The sequence below is a fragment of the Mustela erminea genome, chromosome 9, assembly GCF_009829155.1.
Source record: "Mustela erminea isolate mMusErm1 chromosome 9, mMusErm1.Pri, whole genome shotgun sequence".
NCBI classification, from domain to species: Eukaryota; Metazoa; Chordata; class Mammalia; order Carnivora; family Mustelidae; genus Mustela; species Mustela erminea.
Genome location: NC_045622.1, coordinates 24,568,582 through 24,593,153, shown reverse-complemented (window position 1 = coordinate 24,593,153; position 24,572 = coordinate 24,568,582). Strand labels below are relative to the sequence as shown.

The 24,572-nt window shown below is 44.8% G+C and overlaps 1 protein-coding gene across 1 annotated transcript in view; it reads right to left on the bottom strand.

The window, feature by feature from the left end:
• Positions 1 to 22,502, bottom strand: part of BARX2 (BARX homeobox 2) — a 73,004-nt gene extending 50,502 nt beyond the window's left edge. The window contains exon 1 of the mRNA XM_032359348.1: positions 21,933 to 22,502. Coding sequence (XP_032215239.1) covers positions 21,933 to 22,119 — 187 coding nt within the window. The 5' untranslated portion in view covers positions 22,120 to 22,502. The remainder of the gene's footprint in view (positions 1 to 21,932) is intronic.
• Positions 22,503 to 24,572: the final 2,070 nt, after the last annotated feature.

Here is a 24,572-nt window from a genome sequence, read left to right as displayed (position 1 = left end):
ACAATTCTATACATTACTCAGTGCTCTTTGAAATAAATGTACTCTTAATTCCCTTCACCTATTTCATCCATCCCCCACACCCACCTGTCCTTTGGCAACTACCAGTTTATTCTCTGTATTTAAGAGTCTATTTTTTTTTGTTTTCTCTTTTTTCATTTGTTCACTTGTTTTGTTTCTTAAATTCCACATACAAGTGAAATCATGTATTACTTGTCCTTCTCTGGCAGACTTATTTCACTTGGCATCATACCCTCTAGATCCATCCATGTTTTTGCAAATGACAAGATTTCATTTTTTGAATGAGTCATATTCCATTTTAAACACACACACACACACACACACACGTGCACAGGTGCACCCCGCATCTTCTTTATCTGTTGATCTACTGATGGACACCTGGGCTGCTTCCATAATTTAACCGTTGTGACGAATGCTGCAATAAACATAGGGGTGTATGTATCCCTCTGAATTAATTCTTTATATATTCTTTAGGTAAATACTCAGTAATGGAATTACTGGATCACATGGTATTCTATTTTTAATTTTTTGATGAGCCTCCATAACTGTTTTCCACAGGGGCTGCAGTAGTTGGCATTCCCACCAAAGGTGCACGAGGGGTTCCTCTTTCTCCACATCCTCGCCAACACTTGCTGCTTTTTGTGATTTTGATTTTAGCCATTCTGACAGGTGTGAGGTAACATCTCATTGTTAACTCACTGAAGTTTCTAATGCAGACATTGTAAATTCTTGATAAGCTTGTATAGAATCCAGGGCACCTGGGTGGCTCAGTCAGTTAAGCATATATGCCTTTAGCTCAGGTCATGATCCCAGGGTCCCAGGATCGAGCTCCACGTCAAGCTCCCAGCTCAGCAAGGAGTCTGTTTCTCCCTCACCTTGCCACCCCTGTTGCTTGTGCTCTCTCTCTCTCCCTGTCTGATGAATAAAATCTTTTTTTAAAAAAGCTTGTTTAGAATCTGATTTGTATAAAATCTGAAAAAAATCATAGCCATCTATACAATTTCCTGAGCACAAAAATAGGGTAGTGAGTTCATTAACAACTTTATTATTAATTTCATTAATATTAATAATTCTACATATTTAAATAATTATTTAATAATTTAATCTAATTTAAATGATTGATATTAATAATTTTATTTCCAAATGGGTTACACTCTGAAACGATGCTATGACCGATTTAGGGCATCTTCCAGTAACTGCCAGCAGGGGATGGATTCTTTCATGCAAAGATGTTTAATACAAGTTTTATATATCAGGTGACTTAATTCTTGCAATTTCTTCATGCTTTTCACACCTCAAAGTCCTAAGAGGTTTTGCAATTATTCTGTTCACCAAATTTATGGGACATGAAGGTGGCAAGAACTCTGTCTCTATTTTACAGAGGTTTAACTAAGGAAGAAAGGAAAGGATGTTGTGTGACAACAGAGTGTAAAGCTCCCTGAGCTACACTGGAACTGGCTGATGATTCCACCAGCCTTTCCTCTGGGGCGTCGTGGAGCTAAGGGTTCAGGGACTCTGGTCTTATGAGACGTAGTCATCGTCTACAACTGCAAGTTCCAATCCCGTGTTCTCTAGCATGCGGTGTCCTCATCAAATTCCAGCATATTCTATTACTCCCATTCCCTTTTCATGTTTAAGCCGTTGTGAGGAGTTGCTATGCACTGGTTAACAGCTGCCATTGAGCTCCTATCCCCCCCACCCCAGGAGGTTACACTTTAGTCTTGTAGATTAACTTGAACTGAACCATCATCCCTCCTGGGGAAGTACAATCAGTATGAACTTAGAGAATTAAAACAACCGCAGACACTTTAATATAAATAATAAGGGCTTAATTTAAGGATTCACACACAAGAGTGGACAATTCCACATAATAAAGGCTATAAGCCAAGTGTGACAAGCTGCATATTATAAATTCTTGGACCAAAAAAAAAAAAAAAGGGGGGGGGTCTGAGGAGGAGCAGCAACATCTGACAACTGGAGGTGTGGGATCAAGATGGTCCCTTGATAGGAGAAAGATCGCCTGAGTGGAAAACAGGGAGAAAGTGAGCAAGAGAAAAATATATTGCCTAGAGTAAGACGAGTGCTGAAAGGAGACACCGGACTAATCTCAGCGGGTTCAGTAAGTTATAGTAAGGTTCAAATCCACACTGTTGGGGCGCCTGGATGGCTCAGTGGGTTAAAGCCTCTGCCTTTGGCTCGGATCATTGTCCCAGGGTCCTGGGATCGAGCCCCATATCAGGCTCTCTGCTCAGCAGGGACCCTGCTTCCTCCTCTCTCTCTGCCTGCCTCTCTGCCCACCTGTGATCTCCGTCTGTCAAATAAATAAATAAAATCTTTAAAAACAAAACAAAACCACACTGTTTTCTCGACCTATTAGGCACCTAAAATATGCTAGGTGCCAGGGGCACAAGGATGAATAAGGCATATTTCTTGCCCGACAGAAGCTCACAGTCCCACAGGGGAGACAGTCAAATAAATATGAAATTTCAGGACAGTATACGGGCTAAGCCAGGTACTGCTGGAGTTGGGTGCAAGGGAAGGGGGCAGCTGGTGTGTGACAGGCTATGCATCTAGCCATCTTGGTGACCTTGCTCTGCAGATGTATTCCCCGACTCTCTGATGCAGAAACCTAATGACATATAGGTATATACATACACACACACACTTCAAATGTATTTCAGAGGTGAATTCCTTTGTCCCATGAGATTCAGGAGATCTAGCTCAGTCAGTCTCTACAGCAAACCCAGGGGCACCCAGCACTATGACACACCCATTTCCCAGCCCAGGAGGGAGAGGCTGAGAAAAAGCAGGGCAGCTTGCCCAGTCACCCACTGCATGCACACGCTCTGTCTCCAGGACCCATTGCATTGCTACGCCGTTCTTAAAACAGACTGTAAACTTTCGGAGACTGTCATTCAGAGGAACCAAGTCAAAACCCAACCCATCCCCGCCACGGCCCCCATTGGCCCATCCCCCTGGTAAATGCAGAGTCATCAGCCCATCAAAATTAGAGGAGCACTGAATGTCTTCCGTGCTGAATCCTGGCTATTTCAGGATGGTGGCAGAGGGAGAGGGCTGGACGGGTGCTGGCAGGGTATGACGGGAGGGTCCAGGGAGATTCCAAGAACACGAAGAGTCTCATACCCACCCTTAAATGCGTGGACCTCCCTGGCCCTTAATCCAGTCTAATCCAAAGGACCTCATTAAGATCTCTCTTGCAAAGTCTCCGTTTCCTTCCAAGGGAAAAGCCCAGGACAGCCTGCGGACAAGCTGAGGTCGAGGTGCCCCGTGCTACTGCTGGGTGATGCAGCCACGGGATTCTTCAAGCTTAGTGCTTCTCCTCGAACGTGGGTGGCGGCAGCCGAGTCACGAGACCGTGGAAATACTGTCAGGGACAGAAGCCCGGCTCTGGGAACCAAGCACAATCTCTCTTAGGTCAACACAGTCGACCGGGTGGGGAAAAGCAATCGACAAATCACACCTTAGGCCGTCATGATAGATTTCATTGATGATTCCGTTTTTTAAATGATGCTGAGTAAGTTAAGATGCACTGAAGCAAAAAAATAGGACTATGACAAGACGCTGCTGGTTTCTAATTTACAAGTGGAACTATAGGTTCCTAGAGCTATTTTAGAGGAGCTATATTTAAAGGCATAGTAAGACCTCACCGTGATCTTGGTTAAGTAACTTAGTCTGGGATTTGGTTCTCTTTCTAGCAAAAAAACAGCGCAGTGGACTATAAATTCTTTCCTGTCTTAAACCTCCGTGCTTTTGTATCTTTCTGCAGATAATTTCAGAAAGTTCTTAAAGACTATCTTTTTAAGTTGAAAAATGTCCAAATTAAACATTTCTTTTCTAGTCTCCAAATAAACAGGGGTTGGGGCAAAGACCGTCTTACCTAAGTAATTGTCCTGTTTACCGTTTGTTGCTCTGGATGACAAAAGCTTATTTAGTATCTCCCTTACAGAACAAAGTACTTCACGTTCTAGTTAAAATTATTTAGTATTTTTAAACACCTATTTGATTAAAATATATATAAAACTTCTGTGGTAAAATGTGACTTATTTTCCAGTGATTTTTACAATAAATACTTCAATTTGTTTAGAAAATAATACTTACAAATCATTCTCAATTCTAGGAAAAAGTTAATCAAAAAATCAATTAAAAATAAATCCATTTAATATGCAGTCTGCATCCCCAAATAAAAACTACACCTATCTGTGCAAAAAATAAGTATTACCATTTTCACTAAACTGTAAGACTATCCTTTTCATCGGAAAGCTATTTAAGGGAGTCCTCTGATCACTGGTTTTAAGAAAAGGCATTTAACAGGGCGCCTGGGTGGCTCAGTGGGTTAAAGCCTCTGCCTTCAGCTGGGGTCATGATCTCAGGGTCCTGGGATCGAGCCCCGCATCGGGCTCTCTGCTCAGTGGGGAGCCTGCTTTCCCCCCTCTCTCTGCCTGCCTCTCTGCCTACTTGCTTTCCCTCTCTGTCAAATAAATAAATAAAATCTTTCAAAAAAAAAAAAAAAAGAAAGAAAGAAAGAAAGAAAAGGCATTTAACAAGAATGCTCAAAGCAACAATATCCCCGGGGTGTCTGGCTGGCTCGTGGGTAGAGCATGTGACTCTTGATCTCAGTGTTGTGAGTTCCAGCCCCATGTTGGGTATAGGGATTACTTAAAAACAAGATCTTAAAAAAAAAAAAAGGCAAGACAACAGTATCTTTAATGAAGACTGGACACAACCTAAAAGTCCATGGACAGAATGGATAAATACATTGCATTATATCTCTACACTGGGGAGCACACAGTCATGAAAAACTGAACAAACAGCAGCAACATATAACATACACGAAGCTTGGGAATGTAATGCTACGTAAAGCACAAGTCATCAAACATACACATGGGACGCTTGCATTTCTATAAAGTTCAAAAATGAAGAAAGCTAAGCAATCTCTGATTTAAAGATTCAAACATATGGTGAAACTACAGAGAAGAGCAGGGCAGAGAACTGAGACACTTGTTGCCTCTAGCGGAGGAAAAGAAGGGGACAGGGTCAGGGAGGGGCACAGGGTAACCCCAGGAGAAATGTCCTTCCCTTCAACTCAGTGGCAGGTACACAAGTGTTCAGTTTTATCGACTCACATTTAATTTTTTTTCTGATATTAACAATAAAATAAAATAGGGTTAAATCATATCCATCCTGGAACAGTACCTAAGGCAGTAAAGCGTAATGAGTAAAACACGGAACTACGTCCATCTTTAGCTTACTTCGCAAACATGGACACTAATAGGTTCCCTTAGACTTTAGCCATGGAAGAACTTCACTGTTCTTTGGGGGAAAATACATCCTAATCATTCTAGGGACAGTTGTATAGCCTAGAAATAAAGGATTGGGTAAGGAAAGTCAAATGAGTCATAATAAAAAAAAAAATCAGAAACATTTTTTAAAAATATTGCTTATGATCTATTTTGCACCCAGCACCGCTTTTAAAAATATGAAATTCAGGGCATCTGGCTAGCTCAGTCAGTTGAGAATGCAACTCCATTTTTAAAAAATTTTTATTTATTTAAATAAACTCTAACCCAATGTGGGGCGCAAACTCGCAACACTGAGATCAAAAGTCGCTCACTCCTCTGACTGCGCCGGCCAGGTGCCCCAAATGTGTGACTCTTGATCTCGGGGTTGTGAGTTCCGGCCCCCATGCTGGGTATAGCAATTAGTTAAAAATAAAATCTTTAAAAATTCTTTAGAAATAAAAAATAAATAAATAAAAAGAAAAGAAATTCTTCAGGAGTCTAAGCTCCCTATTAAGCAACAGAGCTCCCTATGTGGGACAAAGTTGTGATTTCTCTTCTCCTCCTCCAGCCATATTTTTTTGAGAATCCCTGTTTGAACACTGCAGAAATCAGAGATTATCCCCTCTGGTACTTGATCTCTAACCACGTAAACTGTGATTTCCTCTTTCCTGCCACCCTATGCCACCCAAGCAGAGGTCTGTCTTTTTACTTCTCTGTTTCCTCATTTTTAAGTGCAAGGAATACTAGTCTCTCACATGACTGTGGCAGGAATTAAATTCATTAATTCATGTAGGGCATTGAGAGCAGTGCCTGGCACACAGTAAGTGTTAAATAAACGTTTGCTGTTACATTTATTTTTATATTTATATTTATTTTGTTTTTCATTGTTATTATTGTCCCTTTGTCAAGTTCACCCCCACTCAGAGAAAGAAATCACAGGCAGCATGTCCCATGCATGCTTCTCTTTGAGGTCGGATTTTACCCACCAACATCAGTGACTACTTCTTCTTGAGTTAACCTACCTTCTGGGTACACACCCTTCACCAAGGCCATTTTAGTGATAAGGCCAGTACCTGAGGGATTCTCTGCTCGGTGGTTGGATAAACACAACGAGGAGGAAGTTATCACCAGTCAGCTTCATTTCACACCTCCTACTTCCCAATGGGCTTCCTCAGTCCAAAGGCTGCCTGGGACAGGGGAAGTCTCATCCCAACCCCAAGCACCTAAAACAAAATAAGAGTGCACTGAGCACCAGGGGAATCATGCTTTGTCCTTCTTGAAAGGTCTGGGAGCCCCGAACCTGAATGGTAGAAAATTCCAAAGGCACATAGAGATGGGTGTGCATTTCTGCAGCAGAATGCAAGCTGCATTGCAGTCAAGTGCTTTACCCAGTCAAGTAACTGCAGAACTTGTATTATTATTGCTATTATTTCCAGGGATGGGCAATAAGTTAAAGTTAAATAAGAAGCCTATAAAATGTCACCCTCAATGTCAACCTCAAACAGATAAATCTCAGTCATTTGGAGACTCCCAAGCTCTTATAAGCTGTCGTTCTCAGCTTTCCTCTGGGAAAATGAATTGAGAGTTGGGACAGCAAAGAAAATTTCCCAGAATTCAGCAGAATCTTGACCACTTTACTGTCAATATTTCTAACCCCACTCTTGGTGCAGAAAAATCTTGTGTTATTTCTAGAAAGGTTTAGAAATTCACCCTTAGTTTCAAGAGCCTTGTCTCAATTTAAGAGAGTCCCCGCAAAATTCCCACTAAACTCCCATTTCCAAGGTCGTTCACATGTCACAGGAGGACAACAGAGCCTTGGTCTGTGGTGAATCAAAGGAGGGGTTTGGTGGCCTAGAATAACTAGGATGACATCATCTGTTGTGGATCAGAAGTAACTTTATTAGCCAACTGTGGAACCCTGCTTCCAGTAGTCTAGTTCAAGGGCCTGCAAACCTTTCCTGTAAAGGGCCAGGCAGTAAAGAGTTTAGATTTGGGGGGTCATACCGTCTCTGCCAAAACTGCCCCTCTCTGCTGTCACCCCATGAAGCCCATCAAACACAATATGTTGGCAGGTGTGGCTTTGCCCCCATCAAACTTCATAGTCACCGATATCTGGACTTCGCGTAATTTTCATGGGTCACAAAATGTTCTTCTTTTGATTTCTCTTTTTTCCATTTACAAATGTAAACACCAACAAATGTTAGCTCCTAGCAGTAGAAAAAACAGGTGGTGGGCCAAATGTGGCCCACTTATGGTCCCGCTGTCTTAAAAAAACACAGTAATGCGTGTTAGTACCCTGAAACAGAGGCAGTGAAGGGCCCAAGACAGGTTTTCTGACAGGATTTGCACTGCGAACTCTGCTCCCACTCGCCCTGTTTACAGCAGGGGACGTGCGATTTCCTGCCTGGCACTGTACACATACGGTTACTGTATTATCGTATAATAATGATCTTTTGTGACCCAGGATGATGAAACTCTTCAACGCATCATTAATGTATATGCTAATGAGGCAACGTGCATGGCTGGGCAGGCTGCTGCCCAATCAGGGGTCATCAACTGCCCTCCGGGACCAGGAACGCCTCTGGTAATAAGCAGGTACTCACCGGGCAATTTCCATAATGAAATATTCCATTCCCATTTTTGAATCTGTTCTCCTGATGGGGACAGCACATACTGCACAGATGTCGAAGGACCCATGCTCCAAGCTTCAGTAGTATAACCTGTTTCCTGACCCCTAACTCTTCTTTCCTCGTTTGCCAATGTTCTCTCCCACACCCCACCTCCCACCTCTCACCCAGTTCTGCCTACTCCCCTCCTACTGGGTTACAAATGCAGCCACACTACTTCTCTGAATTCATAGCTTTAACAGAATATTCTCAACAGGCTGCCCCAAATCCTTATCTCCCATTGAGTCCTATTTCAACAATGGTCCTGAGGAACTTAGGGAACAAGGTGAGTCCTCCCCACACAATTCAGTCCCACTCCATGGCAGCCATGATGACACACCAGTGGGTCCTACTCCACTGGCTTTCACCTGCCCCTCCCCCTACCACTGAGCCTGGACGATGTCACTAGACACTGCCTGTAGGAATAATCACTGTAAATGGTGGGACAGATGTCCCGCCCTGTTCACCGGGGCTTCCCTCACACCACTGAAAGGGAGAACTCCTCGAGAGAATTTTTCTCACCCTATGGAGGGGATTAATCAATTAAAGTATTTCAATAGCAGATACTGGACCTCCTAAGATACCACTGACTAGTCAAGAAACAATTCCAGGAGAAACCCATGTCCAACTCCAGTCCACGCAGCTCCTTCAACACAACAGCCAGCATTACCACTTGAAATGCAATCTTAAACTAGCCCCAGGAGCAATTTAAAAGCTGTAAACCAGGGCCTTTATTTGGAACTCCCTGTGAATCACAGACCCAATAATATACTGCGACAACAACTGTTTCCCAACCTGCTACCTTTTCCACATCGCCAATTAAAAAAGATCCCAACTGAATTTTTTTCTCTCAGTACGCTGAAATAAGAGAATATTTGGGCTCTCTTGCACAAGAAAGGACTATCCTGAACTGTACTCTTCAAAGAAGAAAAGAATGCAAACTGGCTGGGAAATCCTGCCACTTTTCTGGAACAGTTCTTGAGATACACAGCTGTATGATGAAATATTTCCTATGGGTAATTATTCCCAGGCAACTCTTGTAAAAGAATAAAGGAACAAAGCACATTTTGTGACGATGTCACATTGACCTGTTTGTCCCACTCGTTTAGGAATTTACAAAATTCTGAATTCATATTATGAAACAGGAAGGTGGGGAATCTAACGTACCCATTCATGAAGACTTGACCTTGGCTCACAGACCACCCGGGTTGCAAGCAGCCTTAAGAGGCAGTTGGTGCTATGACATAACTCACAAGAATGCCCAGGAGTGAAGGGGTTGTTTTTAAAGATATTTAGTTTTTCTTGAGTTTAATTCATCAAGAATAGTGACTTTTCTCTAAAGGGCTGTGCTTCAGTCAACCAAGATGCTGTTATGATTATAAGACTATTATTTTTAACAGAAGCTATCAGTTACTGAGCATTTACAAGCCGGGAACTATGCTAAGAGCTCTGTATGCATTATCTCATTTAACCTACATGACTAACACTATTAGGCAGCTAATATTATTTTCCTTTTGTAGATGAAGAAATTGAGTGTCAGGGAGGTTAAATGACTTGCTGAAGGTCAGGCAAACAATAAAATGCACACAAACCCAGTACCCTCTGACTCAAAATCCATCTACTAGGATCATTCCACTAAACAGCTTCCTGTATTCGAGTTGTGGGGTACAAAGGACATCAATCTCACCATTAAGCTGATATCTATACTACAGTGGTTCCCAAACTTGACCTTTCATTATAAGCTCTTTTTAAAAACAGAGACTCCCAGGGGCGCCTGGGTGGCTCAGTGGGTTAAAGCCTCTGCCTTTGGCTCAGGTCATGATCTCAGGGTCCTGGGATCGAGCCCTGCATCAGGCTCTCTGCTCAGCAGGGAGCCTGCTTCCCTCTCTCTCTCTCTCTGCCTACCTCTATGCCTACTTGTGATCTCTGTCTGTCAAATAAATAAATAAAATCTTAAAAAAAAAAAAAAGAGAGAGACTCCCAGAACTCACCCCAAGCCCCACAACATATAATGTGAAACAAAATAGTCTCTTAACCTATGAAGTGATGCCAAATAAGAGGTCAGATTTTTTTTCCCCCACTAAACTTAATAGTGAGTATTTCATGAAAAATATTCCAAGCTTTCACTCTCCGGGCAAGTGGTGGTCATCTAGTTGTTAAGCATATTCTGTGGTTCATAAGAATGAATGGATGATGGGTGGAGGGAGGGAGGGATGGGAATTCCACCCTTGAGCCCCAGAGAAAAGCTTTCTTCAGAGGACTGCAGCTCATGGAAGTAATGTGACCAAAGAAGCCTCAGGCATGTCACACGGATCAGGACACCTGGAGCAAGGAAATGGGTTAAGAATCACAACGCCAGAAGGCAATAGGTCCACGATCTCGCTTCCTCCAAAGACAGTACCACTTCTTAGAATTCATCTAGATGCATTTATAGACCCAAATAATCACGGAAAAGGAAAGGCTGACTGGCACACAGTGATTGTAAATATGTGTAAAGGAGTTAGCAGGTGCAAAATAAATTCCTTCACAAAGTTCATCAGACCTTGCTTTATATACAGTATGGATCCGACCCGCCCCCATAGAAAGGAACAGGCTTGACTTCTAATTTGCGTACTTCCCTATAATTACACATAGCATGGAGCTTTATACGAAAGAAACAGACCTGAATTCCAATCTCAATGGTGCCACCTACTCATTTGACCTTGCTGCCCTTTCTTCATCTCCCCGAGTTTCCCTTTTCCCATCCGAAAAGCAGTGCTTATTACAACAGCAACGATTTCATTAATGTAAACACCCTCATGTAGGCAAACACCTTATATCTGCCACAGGGTTACCATTTACACTTATTGTTATTGCTATTTTGCAGTTACTTAAAAAGTGAAACGCACTCTGTTGGCGCAGCAATTGTTCCAACTGCCAAGGCTCGAGGTCCCAGTTTAAAAAAAACAAAACAAAACCCAAACCAGTACTCCCATAGAATGTTCCTTTATGCTGTGCTCAACACCGGGGATCGAAAACGTGCTTCCAAGTTACACAGCTGTCTAACGTGCTAAGAGCAATAATGAGTTGCCATGATATGCAGGGATAACAAAATTAACAACACCCTCCAAACAGTCTCCTCTGGGGCGACTGACCAATTATTTCAATAAAATGCTCAGTCATGAGAAGAAAAGGACTCAGGCTGGAACGTAAGTCAAATATATCCCTATCTGTCTCCCTGGGTGAAAACTTGCTAAAAAGCGACTGCAGCTATTCTAAGTCCTCGCCTGTTTTTTCCCAAGTAGTTGCAAACGGAAGATCCAAGGTGGCTCTCTCCAATTTGTTGCCAGTTACGGAGCCCATTGGTTGCGAGAACAAGTCCTTCTGCAAGTTACTTACTCCGAGAGTCGCACGGCAGCTCTTTGGAACTTTCCTTCGTAATGTGTTCTCCATCGACAGCCTCCAGCCCAGCCAGTCCCTTTTATGAGGAATAAGATTCCACGGAAAAGATCCAGAAGGTTAACTGAGCAAGACGCAGCGAAAACTGCCGTCTGTCTGATTTCCTCCAGCCACAGCGCGCGTCCGCGCGGGTCAGATGAATTGCAGACTTGCTCCTGCAAACCATGAAAGTCCACTCACTGGCAACAAATCTGACAGATCCACCGTCCCCTCGGCCGTGTCCAAATTGGCCACAGTCCTTTAGATGTGGTCATTAATTCCTGCTGACTGTGCCACTGCCGAGCACTGGTAAAAGCTCAGTGACACCGGCCGCGGATGATCTGGGCGGGACGCAGGCCCTAAGTGCTTGGATTGATCTGCTTCTCCGTATGCACAGTGGGCTCCTGGGCAATAAGGGGTTTGGGGCGCACTCAAAAAATCACCGTTGAGCTTCTGACTCCCCGCAAGTTTAGCAAGTTTTCACCCAGTGAGACAGATAGGGATATATTTGACTTAGGTTCCTACTAACAGCCTACTGCTGACCGGAAGCCTTACCGGCAACATAAACGGCTAACCCGTGTTTTGTATTCTGCGAACACGTAAGCTGGAGGAAAGAAAATGTTCCGAAGAAAACAGTAAGGAAGAAAAAAATGCTGTATGGAATTTATTTTTAAAAATTCATGCATAATTAGACCTGTGCAGTTCAGACCCGTGTTGTGCAGAGGTCCACTGTATTTAGGCAGAAAGGAATGGTCGAGGAAGAGGAACACGTTGGCCAGCTCTGGACTGTACGAGCTGTTTCACCTGCACTGAAGAGTTTTTTTCCCTCTGAAGGGACACAGAAGGAGAAAGCTCCCAAAGGCCACTTTTTGGCCAAACTGTCTTAGAGCACTATTTCTAAACTGGAACTACGTTGCAGAGAAAAGAGAAATGTCCCGGCTGTTAAGACAGACTGAACAGATGTCACTGTAGAGTAGCAAGGTCTCCGTTACCTTCTCCAAACCATAGGATGGCCATTTATTATCCCTAACACACAGCTCTCTGTGGGATTTCCACGGTAACAGTTCTCATCCCTTCCTAACAAGCCCTGCTACCACACGTCAATGCTTCCACAGCAAATCATGGTTCCAAAACATAAGGAGAACTCACCCAGTTTACACGCCAACACCAACATCATTGGTCCCTGTTTATAATCTACATTTTAACATTTTTAGATTCTTTGGTATTCCTAGCTATCCCTAGACAATTTTTTTTTTAAGTTAAATTGTCCATAGCAATGGACCACAGGTCAAAAGCCAAGGGTTGTATACCAGCTCAGCAAATAGATACAAAAGCAAGATGCAATAAAAGACAACTGATTGTGATTTTAAACATCAACAACATTAAGAAGGGAAAACAACCTAATGGCTCTTGCTCGCATGATTATTGATGTGTACCTGAAATAAACAAACACTTCAAGGAGCAATTTCTTCCTAGTCCTAGTGACAGGCTCAGAGATGGTTTACTCATATGCAAAAGTATCACTTGGGGGAATGGCAGCTATCTTGGTGATAAACAGTATCTCCATCTAGCCAGGGGAGGAAAGTGAGATCCAAAAGCCAATTACAGCAGCTACAGTGGTTGTTTTAGTGAGACATGTACACATGTGTCTAATTATAAAGTGTTCTTATTTCCCTACTGTGAGACTGCCTACAAGTTCTGCATTTAAAAGCTTCTGTGTCAGGACAGAAAAGCTATTAAGAAAACCATCAAGCGTTCCACAAGATCAAGGGCTTTGTGAATATGTGAGGTCTCCCACACTATCACTTTTCAATGTTTACATTATGAAAAATTTCAAACATAGAGAAAAGTACAAAGAGTAATGTAATGAACACCTGTATACCTATGACCAGGCTTTGCTAAATCTGAATGCTTAGCCATATTTACATTAGGCCTTTTCTTTCCCTTAATAAATAATTACACAGGAAAATAAAGACCAGTGGGTAGCCCTCCTCATCCCATACCCTTGCCTCCCTCAATAATATAACTATTAGTCGGCTTGTTTTCAAGCAGTATATAAATAGTATCAATCTACAACTTGTTTTATGCTCAACACTGTCTTTCTAAAACTCACCCACATTCGGACATGTAGAATATGGTTCTGGCTCATTCATTTTCATAACATAGAAATTCATTGCATGAATAGACATATTTTTTATCCTTTTTTCCTTCTGAAGAGTGGTTTGTTTTTGATTTGTCATTATCATAAGCAACACAGAAATGACCAGAAATTCTTAAGCATGTGTCCCTTTGCACACGTGTACAGTTTTCTCACGGCATCAACCCAGAGGTGGGGCTGCTGGGCTGTAGCTTTTCTGGGTGTTACCACATGGCTCTCCAAAGGAATTGTACCAAAATAATATTCCCACCATCAGTGTATGAGAATATCTATCACGCCACATCGCTGTCATCAGTTGAGAGTTTCAGATTCTTCAATTTTTCTCTATCTGATTGTGTGAAATGGTACCTCATTTTAATTTGTGTTTTCCTGATTCCCAGGGAGGCAGAACATGCTTTCATCTTTATTGTCTAGATATTCATCTCTAAGAACTGCAAATCTTTCTACTTGCCTTTTTACTGCTTTGTAAGAGATCTTTATGTATCCATGTGACTTTGAGAAAGTTACTTAATTTCTCAGCTTCCCATCCATGGCAGTAATAATACCTACCTCCTAGGGATGACCTCTAGCTGATCTTAAAGCTCTTAGCCCAATGCCTATTATATGATAGGCACTCAAAAAGAAAAAAGTCACCCTTTCTAGTATGGTTACAAATGTGAAGAAGGGTCTTCAGGCTATTTCTAGCATTTCTCCCAAGTTTGTAGCTGCCTTTGGGATAAATAAAATAGGACTCAAGAGGAGGAATCTCAGCAAATTTCTTTGCCCAGGCGGCTCCCCCACCACAGAAGACATAATATCAGGACTTGGTTGTTTGTAAACTACCACGAGGGAAATGTACAAAGTTGATTCTCCTAGCCATTGCTTAAACTAAACTTCCACGTTACACTTCCTTCAATATACAAGACCTTGTCTTTGAAATGACCATAATCCTGAATTTCAACAAAGGTTAAGTTACACAGTGCAAGGAACTCTGAGAAGAGGGAAGTGAGTGCTGGAGGTTGGCAGGTGAATCAGTATTAGGGACCTGCTGGGCATTCCTGGGGTGGAGATAAAGCTATGGCTTCCTAAGATTCCACAAAGCCCTACACCATTCCATCTTCCCACATCATAAGCAATCCTTGAATTAGAAAAGCAAAAAGAAAATCACATTGCTTATCACACATATAAGTTGTTTTTTTTTTTTTTAAATAATGATACTGACGTCACCAAGGCAGCAGGTAATCCTACATGACTCACACTGTGAGAATGCTTATGTGTCCCCCATACCCAGAAGAATATGTTCCTCGGGACATGCTGGTAAGCTAGAAGGATGCAATAAAAAGGAGCCACGTAAGCTTGTCTGCTTGGACTCTTAACATATTTAGTTTCTTGCGGAGATCCTCCCAGATTGGCTTCTACTCAGCTGTATCTTGACCTTTCCTTGGAGAAAGGCCATGTTCATCTTTCTGAACTCTGCCAGTGGGAGTCAGGGAGCGTAGATCGCTGTCTTCCAGGCCTATCAAGTAGTCCTGACATCAGCTTCAACTAGTGACTGGCAGAGTCCCTTTTCAGATGTACTTGCACATCATCTAACGTTCAGAATTCTCTCCCTCCGTATTTAATTTCAACGGGCGCTGAAGAAACCAGAGACTTTGCTTTGCAGCTAAAGAAAGAGGCCCTCTATCCCCCTATCTTCTCCAGGGCAATCATGTGTCAGAGTCAACTCCAGCCCAAACATAATTAGACCATCTTCTGATACCTATCTAGCAGCACTGCTTTCTTCCTTAAACGTGTGCCAAGTTTCCACTTTCAAGAAGTTAAATTGCCATATAAAAATGCCCTAGTGATGATGAGTAATTAGACACTGTAATGGAAAATTAACTGTGTTTTTATTTAGAGCATTCATTTTAACAAGACTCTTTTTTTTCTTTCCTAACTGTTCTTAAGCCACAATGAAAATACATTAAATCCTGAGGGGTTGGGGAGGTTTTCTGGTTAAAAACACACACACACACACACACACACACACACACACGTAAACTTCTTCCTGGAACCACTTACTTTGCGAATATCCCCAAGTTTATCCAAGGTTCTGATCTGAACCACATTATTATTGCATTGTAAGGCCAGTTCTCACCCCGTCATTTGTGCTATGGAGGAAGAAATAGCCATTCCAACCCCACAGGCCCCTAATGCAGAGGTAAGCACTGGAGAGGTGGCACACAGGGTCTTGTCACATGTGGGGAGCCTTCCCCTAATACCCTGCAGTCCCCTCTTCCCCTCTCTGTTCCCGTTGCTGCCAAGGGAAGCGGGTTGCTTGCAGCTGTGGCTCTGGACGACTCCATGAGCAGCCGGGGGCTCTGGGCAGCCCTCCGTGAGGAAGCTGTGAGACTGGGGTTCAGCTCTGGGGCCGCACTAAAAATGACCCCACGACACAGCACATGTGACGGCCTTCCCCAAGGAAGAAGGGTGAAAGAGGCTGAAATCTGGACATCTCATCCCAGTCCCCATGGCCCTCTAGTCCCACGTTCCAGTGACGAGTTCATCATGGGTTCAGCCACAGGACCTGAGTGCACTTCAATCTGGAGCTGGACGAGGGGCCAGCGGGGCAGTGTCCCTCTGGCAGTGTCCCCACCCATACAAGTTCATGGGTGTCATACCAATGAACCTCAGACCATGTGGCCTACCTAAGCTTTCCAACTTTGTTCCTGCGGGACCTCAAAAATAAAGTGCAAATGACACCTAAAAATGCTTCTGGCCTGACATTTATTCAGCCCTCCACAGTGAACACCGAATGCTGGGCAGTGCCCAGGCCCTGGGTCTCTCGTTTCAAGGGGCTCCCTGTGTATCCAAGTAAAATCAATCTTCGCCACTGACTATCCAGGCACTGACAAGCATTTCTTAGGTTGGCCCGTGCAGTCCCACAGAAGGACACTGGGCTTTGGGCAAGGCTCCCTTGAGCAGTTACAGAAGTTTCAGGCAAACCTGCTCTTTTTCTTTTCCTCTATCACTTCCTTTTGTGGGTTTTTTATTTTTTCCCAGTTTAATCTCTCCTTATAATTTAAACAACCTTTTGTAATCATTACTGCTTTCCCTATAGATCCCTGGAACGTATTCGACCTACAATCTTTTCACTTCGATTCCTCAGTTGGGTTACAACCAAAAACTTTGTATAGTCCACGCTTATATCCAAATGTGGTTTCAATCTGGACACACAACTCACAAGAACACCGGCAGACTGGCTTCAGCAGAGAAGTACCACAAACACCGTTTCATTCTGGCTGTATTTAACGAGGTTAATATGACACGTTGGCTGGCAATGACACCCCTTAGGGGGAGTTCAAACAGAAAAAGCTATCTGGTGAGCAAAAATATTTGTCCCAATGCTCCCCGGTCCCAATTCCAAACTGCCCAGTATGTTCTAGAGAATGACAAAGAAGGGTTTGGCAGTGGTTCTACGGATAGTTTAGAGGAATCTGTAAAGTATCCCAACTGTGAGTCAAGATTTAGAATAAACGGGAATGTAATGAACTCGTTAACAGTGCCATCACCAAGCAAGAATGAAGATGTGTTGAATGAAACTGCTGAAATTCAATGATACTAGAGACTGTAGACATTTGGAGAGACATTTTAACCTGTGGACTAAATTTCTAATCATTTTTCCCTTGGTTATTAGGGAAATCAGAACCAGAGAAGAAACCACTGAGAAGCTATATTCACCAGTTAAAACGGACTCCCGGGGAGACCCTCAGCCTCTCTGTTTCACAAAGGCATTATAAAATTGAAGGAGTAACAACTGAGGAGGCCCAAAGAGCTCAGCTCAGCTCCAGATCCACTCTGACCCTGGATGAGTCCTATAGCCTGTGCGTCCCTCGATTTGTTTACCCTGAGAATGGGAACAGGAGGAGCAGTTACAAATAATCACTAATAAATGCCCATCTGCCTCTGGCAGAAATACACATGCCTGTTGGTAATGGTCACCCTCCCAAACCGCAATCTACCTTTTTCCATTCCAATGGAATTACATTCCAATCCCCAACCCTGAGAATAAAACCCTGAGGGTTTTAGGACTGAAAGGACTGAAAGACCACACTGAGATTTGGGGAGTCCCGGGAGCCAACCCCATGAAGCAATGGCTGGCCGCCCAACTCCCAAGAAGTCATTACACGTGTCCCTACCTCATTTCATTTTTCACTGGGATGAAACCCAATCTTTGTGATAAAATGAACCCAAAGACACCACCCCAAAGAACTTCTTTCTCGTGGATCCACCGAAGCATAAAATGTTCTCAATGCCACCTCTTCAGATAAACACCCTTCCCCAAGTGCCCCTCTTAATTGGCTGGTTAACTGTCCCTTGGGTGCGAGTGCCCAGACTTATCCCGGGTATGTGACCAGGTTGGAAAAGTCCTCCTGATTTCTGAGTACCCTAACAAGGATGGCTGTGGAGAGCGTGGACTAAAATGGTGTCTAAGCACTGATGTGACCCTAGTGCTTCACAAAAAAAGGACACTGTGTTCCGGGAGATTGGTCTGTGATCTCTGTGACCCCTTCCAGCTCCGTACCTCCACAGTTGGTTCTACAAGGCCAGCCAGTGAAGGTTACTGGGAGACTCAACAGAACCATTCCCCCAGGGAAGGAGAAAGAAATTCATCTGTAGGTTTCAGTGGGTTAATGAAAAGCCATGTGCTGGTCCGAGGCAGCACAACGTCCAATATCTACATTCACCCCCTCCCCTGCAAAACGCACATGGGCAAGTCTAGGGTCATTCTAGGTTCTAAGTTTAAATATCATAGAATTGTAAGTAATTAGCACAGCAGGCTGGCTTCTCAGTATCCTCAAGAAAACTCGTAGGATAAATTGTTATGTCTTTGTTTTCGTGAAGCAGGCCATTCATCTTTCCACCCTCCGCCTGTCTCTAAATATCAAACTGAAAGACAGAGCTTTCAAAAACGACCCGCCGGCATCTCTGCCCCATACTCCACCCCGAGAAGCCAGATTTCTTTGAGCAACTCTTCCACCAAGAAACAGTAATCACGACCAGAAAAATGAAATTATGCACTCAAGAGTTCAGCAGTATTTATGACAGCCTAAACGGCACCTCATTTTTAGCTTTTACTCACTGTCAAAGTTCTAATGTTTCTGAGAGATTGTTAACTGATTTCTAAATGGCAATATATTTCCATTCCAAATGGGGATGTCTGTTACCACATTTTAAAATAAAACCAATGTGTTATACACTAAATAAATCCCAAACATATTTCACACCTCATCAGGGGTCCGAGCAACAAACTTTTCTTTCAAAAGGAGGCTCTCTTTGGGCATGGTGTTGTAAATTTTATTTTAGATGTTCCTTCAGTTCGCCTTCAAAGGACAGGATCCCCTTTCTCACTGTCTAGTTCGTGATGTAGAACATCATGTAAACTTAAATAAATTTAGAGACAGCCTTCCAAGCCTAAAATTACTGTATTTGTAATAAGAAAGGGCCTGTTTAAACAAACAACAAATTTTTTTTTTTTTGGAGGTGAGCATTCCATCAAGGTTAGCGTGTCTAATAATAAACTGCTGTCAGGTAATGATCTGCCTAATGAAAAATGTTTCCATTTCTCAATTTACTTGAATACATGCTCTTCTGCCTGAGGAGTTTCAGTACCATAAATTGGCATTTGGATTACTAAATCCAAACAATGTAGACTGCTTAATTATGTAGAGGCTTCTTAAATGCTGTAGCTTTTTTTTTTTTTTCACCCCAATTTTATATGCTTATTGTGCAGGGTGATAATTTTTTTTTAATCTTATTTCATTATTTTACCTGGCAAAGGTCACTTTTGGTAGTTATTTAAATCTTAAAGACAGCAAATCAATGGATGAGGACAAGTTCAGTAATTTCAACTCCATTGTATGCCTTTCACTGGATTTGAACTTTTTACATATGGGTTCTACCAAAAGTGCTAAATATTTATCTCTATCCAGAAAAAATAAATACACACACATATATATACACACATATATTCATATGTATTGTAGATACATACATATATAGTTGTATTGAATGTAGAAAGCCACTAACTTAATGTCATTTTTAATTAATAAAAAGGATTAAATTTATCCAATCTAAGATTTTTGATCTTGAACATTTTGATCTTAACTGTTAAAAACAACAAAAATGCTTTGAAAGCATGGTATTTGCAAAACCCTTGAGAAGTCACTAATGGGATTCCCATGATCTAATACATGTAAGGCTTTAACTGTAATTGAAAACCCACTAAAGGCTTATGACCTGAAAGTATGGACTATTGTAGCCAGTTTTTATGGGTTTAATTCCACTGGCAAATCCCACTTTCTGTATTTTAAATTTCAATGAGCACAAAATCACAACGTTTTCGTAAGAACCATCTAAAGGAAGTAAACACTGGAATGACAGGGCAAGAAAACCATTAGCAACAACCACCCTCTCACATAAACCATCAATGAACTTAAAAGCACAAGACCAAGCAAAACTTTTAGTTCGTGATACATGTGCAATTCACCCTTAACATTCTCAGAACTACCTATGAATCATCTTATTTTCCTCTGACTTATTTCCATACGAGGCTCAATGAAACACAGAACTTAGCCCCTGTTGATCACTGGATCACTGTTTTCTGAGACTATTTATTACTTTTTTTTTTTTAAGCATGTTTTTACTATGATCCCATTCCGTGACTGCTGAAAGCCAGGAAAATCTGCCTTCGGGTGAATGCAGAAGACAAAGTCATTAAAAACTGTGCCAGCCCTGAACTAACCTCAAATATTCAGAATTGTTCTGTTTCCTCCTTAGGTCCTGCAGAAATGCAATTCGTAGCAGGGTGTACTGAAATTTGTGATTAAATCTTTTTTTTTTCCCCTCAAGGAGGTTTGACTTATTATAACAAGTGATGATTTATGCTCAACACAAGACTCAGCCTACCTCCCCTATCTAATATATAGGTAGACTACTCATTCAAGGGCATATATATGCATGGCAAGCACATAAATGTAAAAACATAAACATCAAGGATATCTACCTTATTTCCAAAGTTTCTTATTTGTTTCTTCTCTCATATACTTCTTGGTCCTTAAAATTTAATATTACAAGTCCTGTTATGGGCTATCAGGCCCAATTCTACCTTACAGATAAAATTTATTTTACATAGGCATATCTTAATATTGTAATCATTTCATATCCAAATACATGTGGAAACAACTTGGTTTTCAAAGAACTTTGCTGTAAGTATTTACATACATTATTAACTGATGGTCCTACAGGGGCAACCTATTAAATCAAAAGAAAATACAGAATTCTAAGCATGTGCACTAGAAGCTTCTAGCCTGGATGTTTAAAAAAAAAAATCTTTTAAAAACACTGCTAGCTCTTCACTTCACTTTTTCAGTGAAAGTAACAATTTTTTTTTTTTCTTTCAGGGCATCCATGCAACAAACATAACCTCAAAGTTTCTTTTAGTTGGGAAATACTAAATTTTTACCTTTAGATGAAAGCACAGACAGTTACTATTTTTGATAAAAAAAAAAAATTGCTTGAACTTCTCTCTCTCTCTCTCTCTCTTTTTTCTATACTTGGTTTTCCATAGCCTAAATCCTTATAAAGCCGGCGCACTTTGAAACTTGGATCTTCTCTTAATGCACTCAAAGTTTTCAAAATACCTTTGGATTTACTTTCCACATAAACCTACGACTTTTTCAAAGTATTTATAAAATGTTCTTTATCTTTCCTAGCGGTCTTGGTTAGGCTCTTGTGGGTAGAGGAAACCAGACGTGAAGAATGTTTTTATTGTTATAACTGTTGTTTTTTTCAGTCCCTTAAAACCAAAAGGGGGTGATCTCCCCAGCTTGCACTGCAGACAGAACTACTGCCCCAGAGGGAGAGCCTTGTAAGTGAAGTTCAATTTCAGGGTTTGGTTAAGAACCTCAGGACACTGATTTACTTGTAAAATCCCCAGTGGAGACAAGAGGAGGCTGGACAACTGAACTCAAGGCGAGCAGCAACACCACCACTTCCCGAAAAGAGTGATTTAGGCGCTGAACCGGGTCAAGGGTTTGAACTTTCTGACCGAAAACCACAGCGGCGCCAGGGAGGAGGAAGCTTTCTCCCCCGAGCAGGATCGCCGGCGTGGCACGAGAGGCCGCTGCTCTGGGCCCGCCGCCTCCGCTCCACGGCCAGCCCTGCGATCCACACCTTGCCTGGCCCGTCCCAGGTCGCCGACGCCTCTGCGATGCCCGCCTCGGACGAGTCTAGTCTCTCCGGCACCGAATCCCCTCGCCCTCCGGTGGGAGGACAGAGGCGGGGAGGCGCCTGACGCCCGCGGGAGAGCCACCACACCCGACTAATGCCCCCACCACCGGCGGGGCGTCTTACCGGTACAGGAATGCAGGGGCTTGGGTCGCACGACCAGCGACGGGCACACGGAGTAGAGGGAAAGTTTCTCAAAGTAATCGCAGGTCTCCTTGGAAAGGATCTCGTCGATCATGAAAGTCTTGTAGCGCCGCCTGGCTGCTTTGAGCTGGCCGGGAGAGCTCAGCCGCAGCTCCGCGTGGCAGTGCATGGTGAGCCGGGGAGAGCGCCTGCCGGCCGGGGCCGCAGGAACTGGCGCGCCGGCGGGAACCTGGGCCCCGCTCCTCCGCCGGCGGGAGACTGCGGGCTCGGGAGGCGCGCAGAGGGGAGCGGGCACCGGGCGCGCCGGCCGCGCGTCTAGACCCACCCGCGAAGCAGCATCTTCGCGGAGCCTTTTTGGGACAGCGCAGCTGTCAATCAGCGCGCGCTTCCTGCGGGGCCCGGTGCCGAGCCGCGCCGAGGGGCGTCGGCGCCCACCCCGCCCAGCCCGCCCGTGCAAGTCGGCCGCGGACCTGCACGCCTCGTGCCCGCCTCTCTCGCTCGCCTCCTCCCGCCTCGCGGTGTCTCGCGCTCCTCTGCCAGCCTCTCTATTTTAAGACACTCGCTTTGGCTCTCCTCCCCGCCCCCCTCCTGGGACGCGCTCCAGGTGTGTGTGCAGGGTGAGCGCGCTCGGGTGTGCGCGCGGTGCGCGGTGCGCGAAGCGCGCGCCGCCCCCGCCCGCGGGCCGGGTCTGGGCAGCTCCTCTGCGACCCGACCCCGCGCACCTCTTGGACTGGGTCGGGTGCGCGCAACCCGCAACCGGGGGAGCAGGCGCGTCTAGGTCTCTTGCTAGAAAGAAGTCGAGTCCTTGCTGAGGCTCCCGAGGCTGCGGGCCACAGAGCCGACACCCCAAGGACCCGTGGGTCGTTCTTCTCGGTTTCCCAAGGACCCGCGGCCTCCTCTGCAGTTCTACGCTCTCAGCCCGTGCTGAACCGCACACTTGACCGCCCCCACGAGATCCTAAATCATAAATGACACTTGCCTGACCGTTATCCCAATAACAAATTGTAAAAATGGGAGGGTAATCCTCCAAAAGCGTGCGTTCTTTCTTGTTTTAACGTTTATGAACTGTTTTCGCCGCAGCAAGGGCCAACGCAGCACGATCCGGGTTGCTCGCGGGCCCTCCGGCGGTCAGCCCCACTCGAGGATTCTGGTCGCCCGATGCTCGGGGCAGCGCAGCTTTCGTTCCCCGGTCGCTCACGTCGCTTAAGGTTCGGGGAGCCCCCGAAGACACGCGATTATTGGGTGGCCTTCCTCCCTCCCCCTGGGGTCCTAACCCCGAGTCTGTTCCAATCAGTATCTGTACGAACTTATGTGTTCGATTGGAATTGGTGGGCGAGGGGGACCCCCAACCAGTCTAGGCGCCCGGGACGACTCCCGCTGCCTGCGTCCTGCCACCCAGCCCGGTAGCCAGCCACAACCGCCCGGTGGCACCGCTTTTCCACGATTTTGTCTCCGAACTGGTGTGTGTCCGGCCGGAAGGAAAACGCACAAGAGGGAGACAGAATTATAGACGCATGGCCTTCTCCGAAACCGAGTTTGGGGCTGGTGACATCTCGCGGGAAACCTGTAAGCGGCCCGGAGTCGTAGCGGGCTCGCTGCAGAGCTGCTCACCCAGGAGCCCGAGTCGCCGCTGTAGAAAGCGGACGCGCGCCCCTGGGTGGGTGGTTCAAGTCGGACCGAAGGGACACACCTGGAGGACTAATAAGTAGGCACTTAGAGAAAATAGCGATCAGCCGAATTAGAGCCTCGTATTAGACACGGATCGCAATGCGAATTTGAGGCTCTTCATTCTCGATGTGTTCACGTGTGCCGAAGTTCCCTACTCCTACCCTCCTCTCAGTTTAGAATTATTTTTCGTTCATTCTCCTCCACGCGCGGGCGGCTCGGAGGCCAGCAAAGACTGCGGCTAGGTGTTCCGGCGGCGGAGGACGTCCCGCCGTGGGGAGGCGAGGTCGCCGCGATGAACCCGGGAGCGCCCCGGGCTCTGGTGACCAGCAGTCCCCGCCGTCTGTGCGCTATTCCCCAAGGGTTTTTCCAGGGCGCGGGCGCAGCGGGGACCAGCGGCGCCACGAGCTGGGGACGGTCCCAAGGGCGCGATGCTCACTCCGAGGGCAATGGGGGCGGGTGGTTATATTTTGCCCCTGGCAAGCGTAGAGTTGTTGACAGGCGCCGAGAAACGGTGTTTGGTGGGGGCGACCCCACCGGCAGCGCGGACCTCGAAGTGTGCTTGGGGCGCAGCACCTGAGCGACAGCCTTTCCTTACACCTGGCGATCCTGGCGAGGGACTGAGCGTTACCCGTGTGGACTATTCGTCCGGTCCTGCCGGGCGCTTACGGGACTAGCTGACTCCAAGTTACTCTTCCGGGCCTCCCCCGCGCCACCCCGCAACCCCTTTTCTCCCTTTCCAGAATTATTCCATCTCGCCTCACCCCGCCCCGCCCCCTCTCACCCTCTCTGTTCCTTTAACTGCCTTGACTCCTTCCCCCTCTTCCTCCCATTCCTCCCTTTCCCCCACTCTTACCTGCACTTGGGCCTCCCCCCCCCCCTCCTGTGGGACGTCCCCCTTCTCTTTTCTCTTCCGCCCTCCCTTTTCTTCACCCATCTTCCATCCCGGTTTCTCTT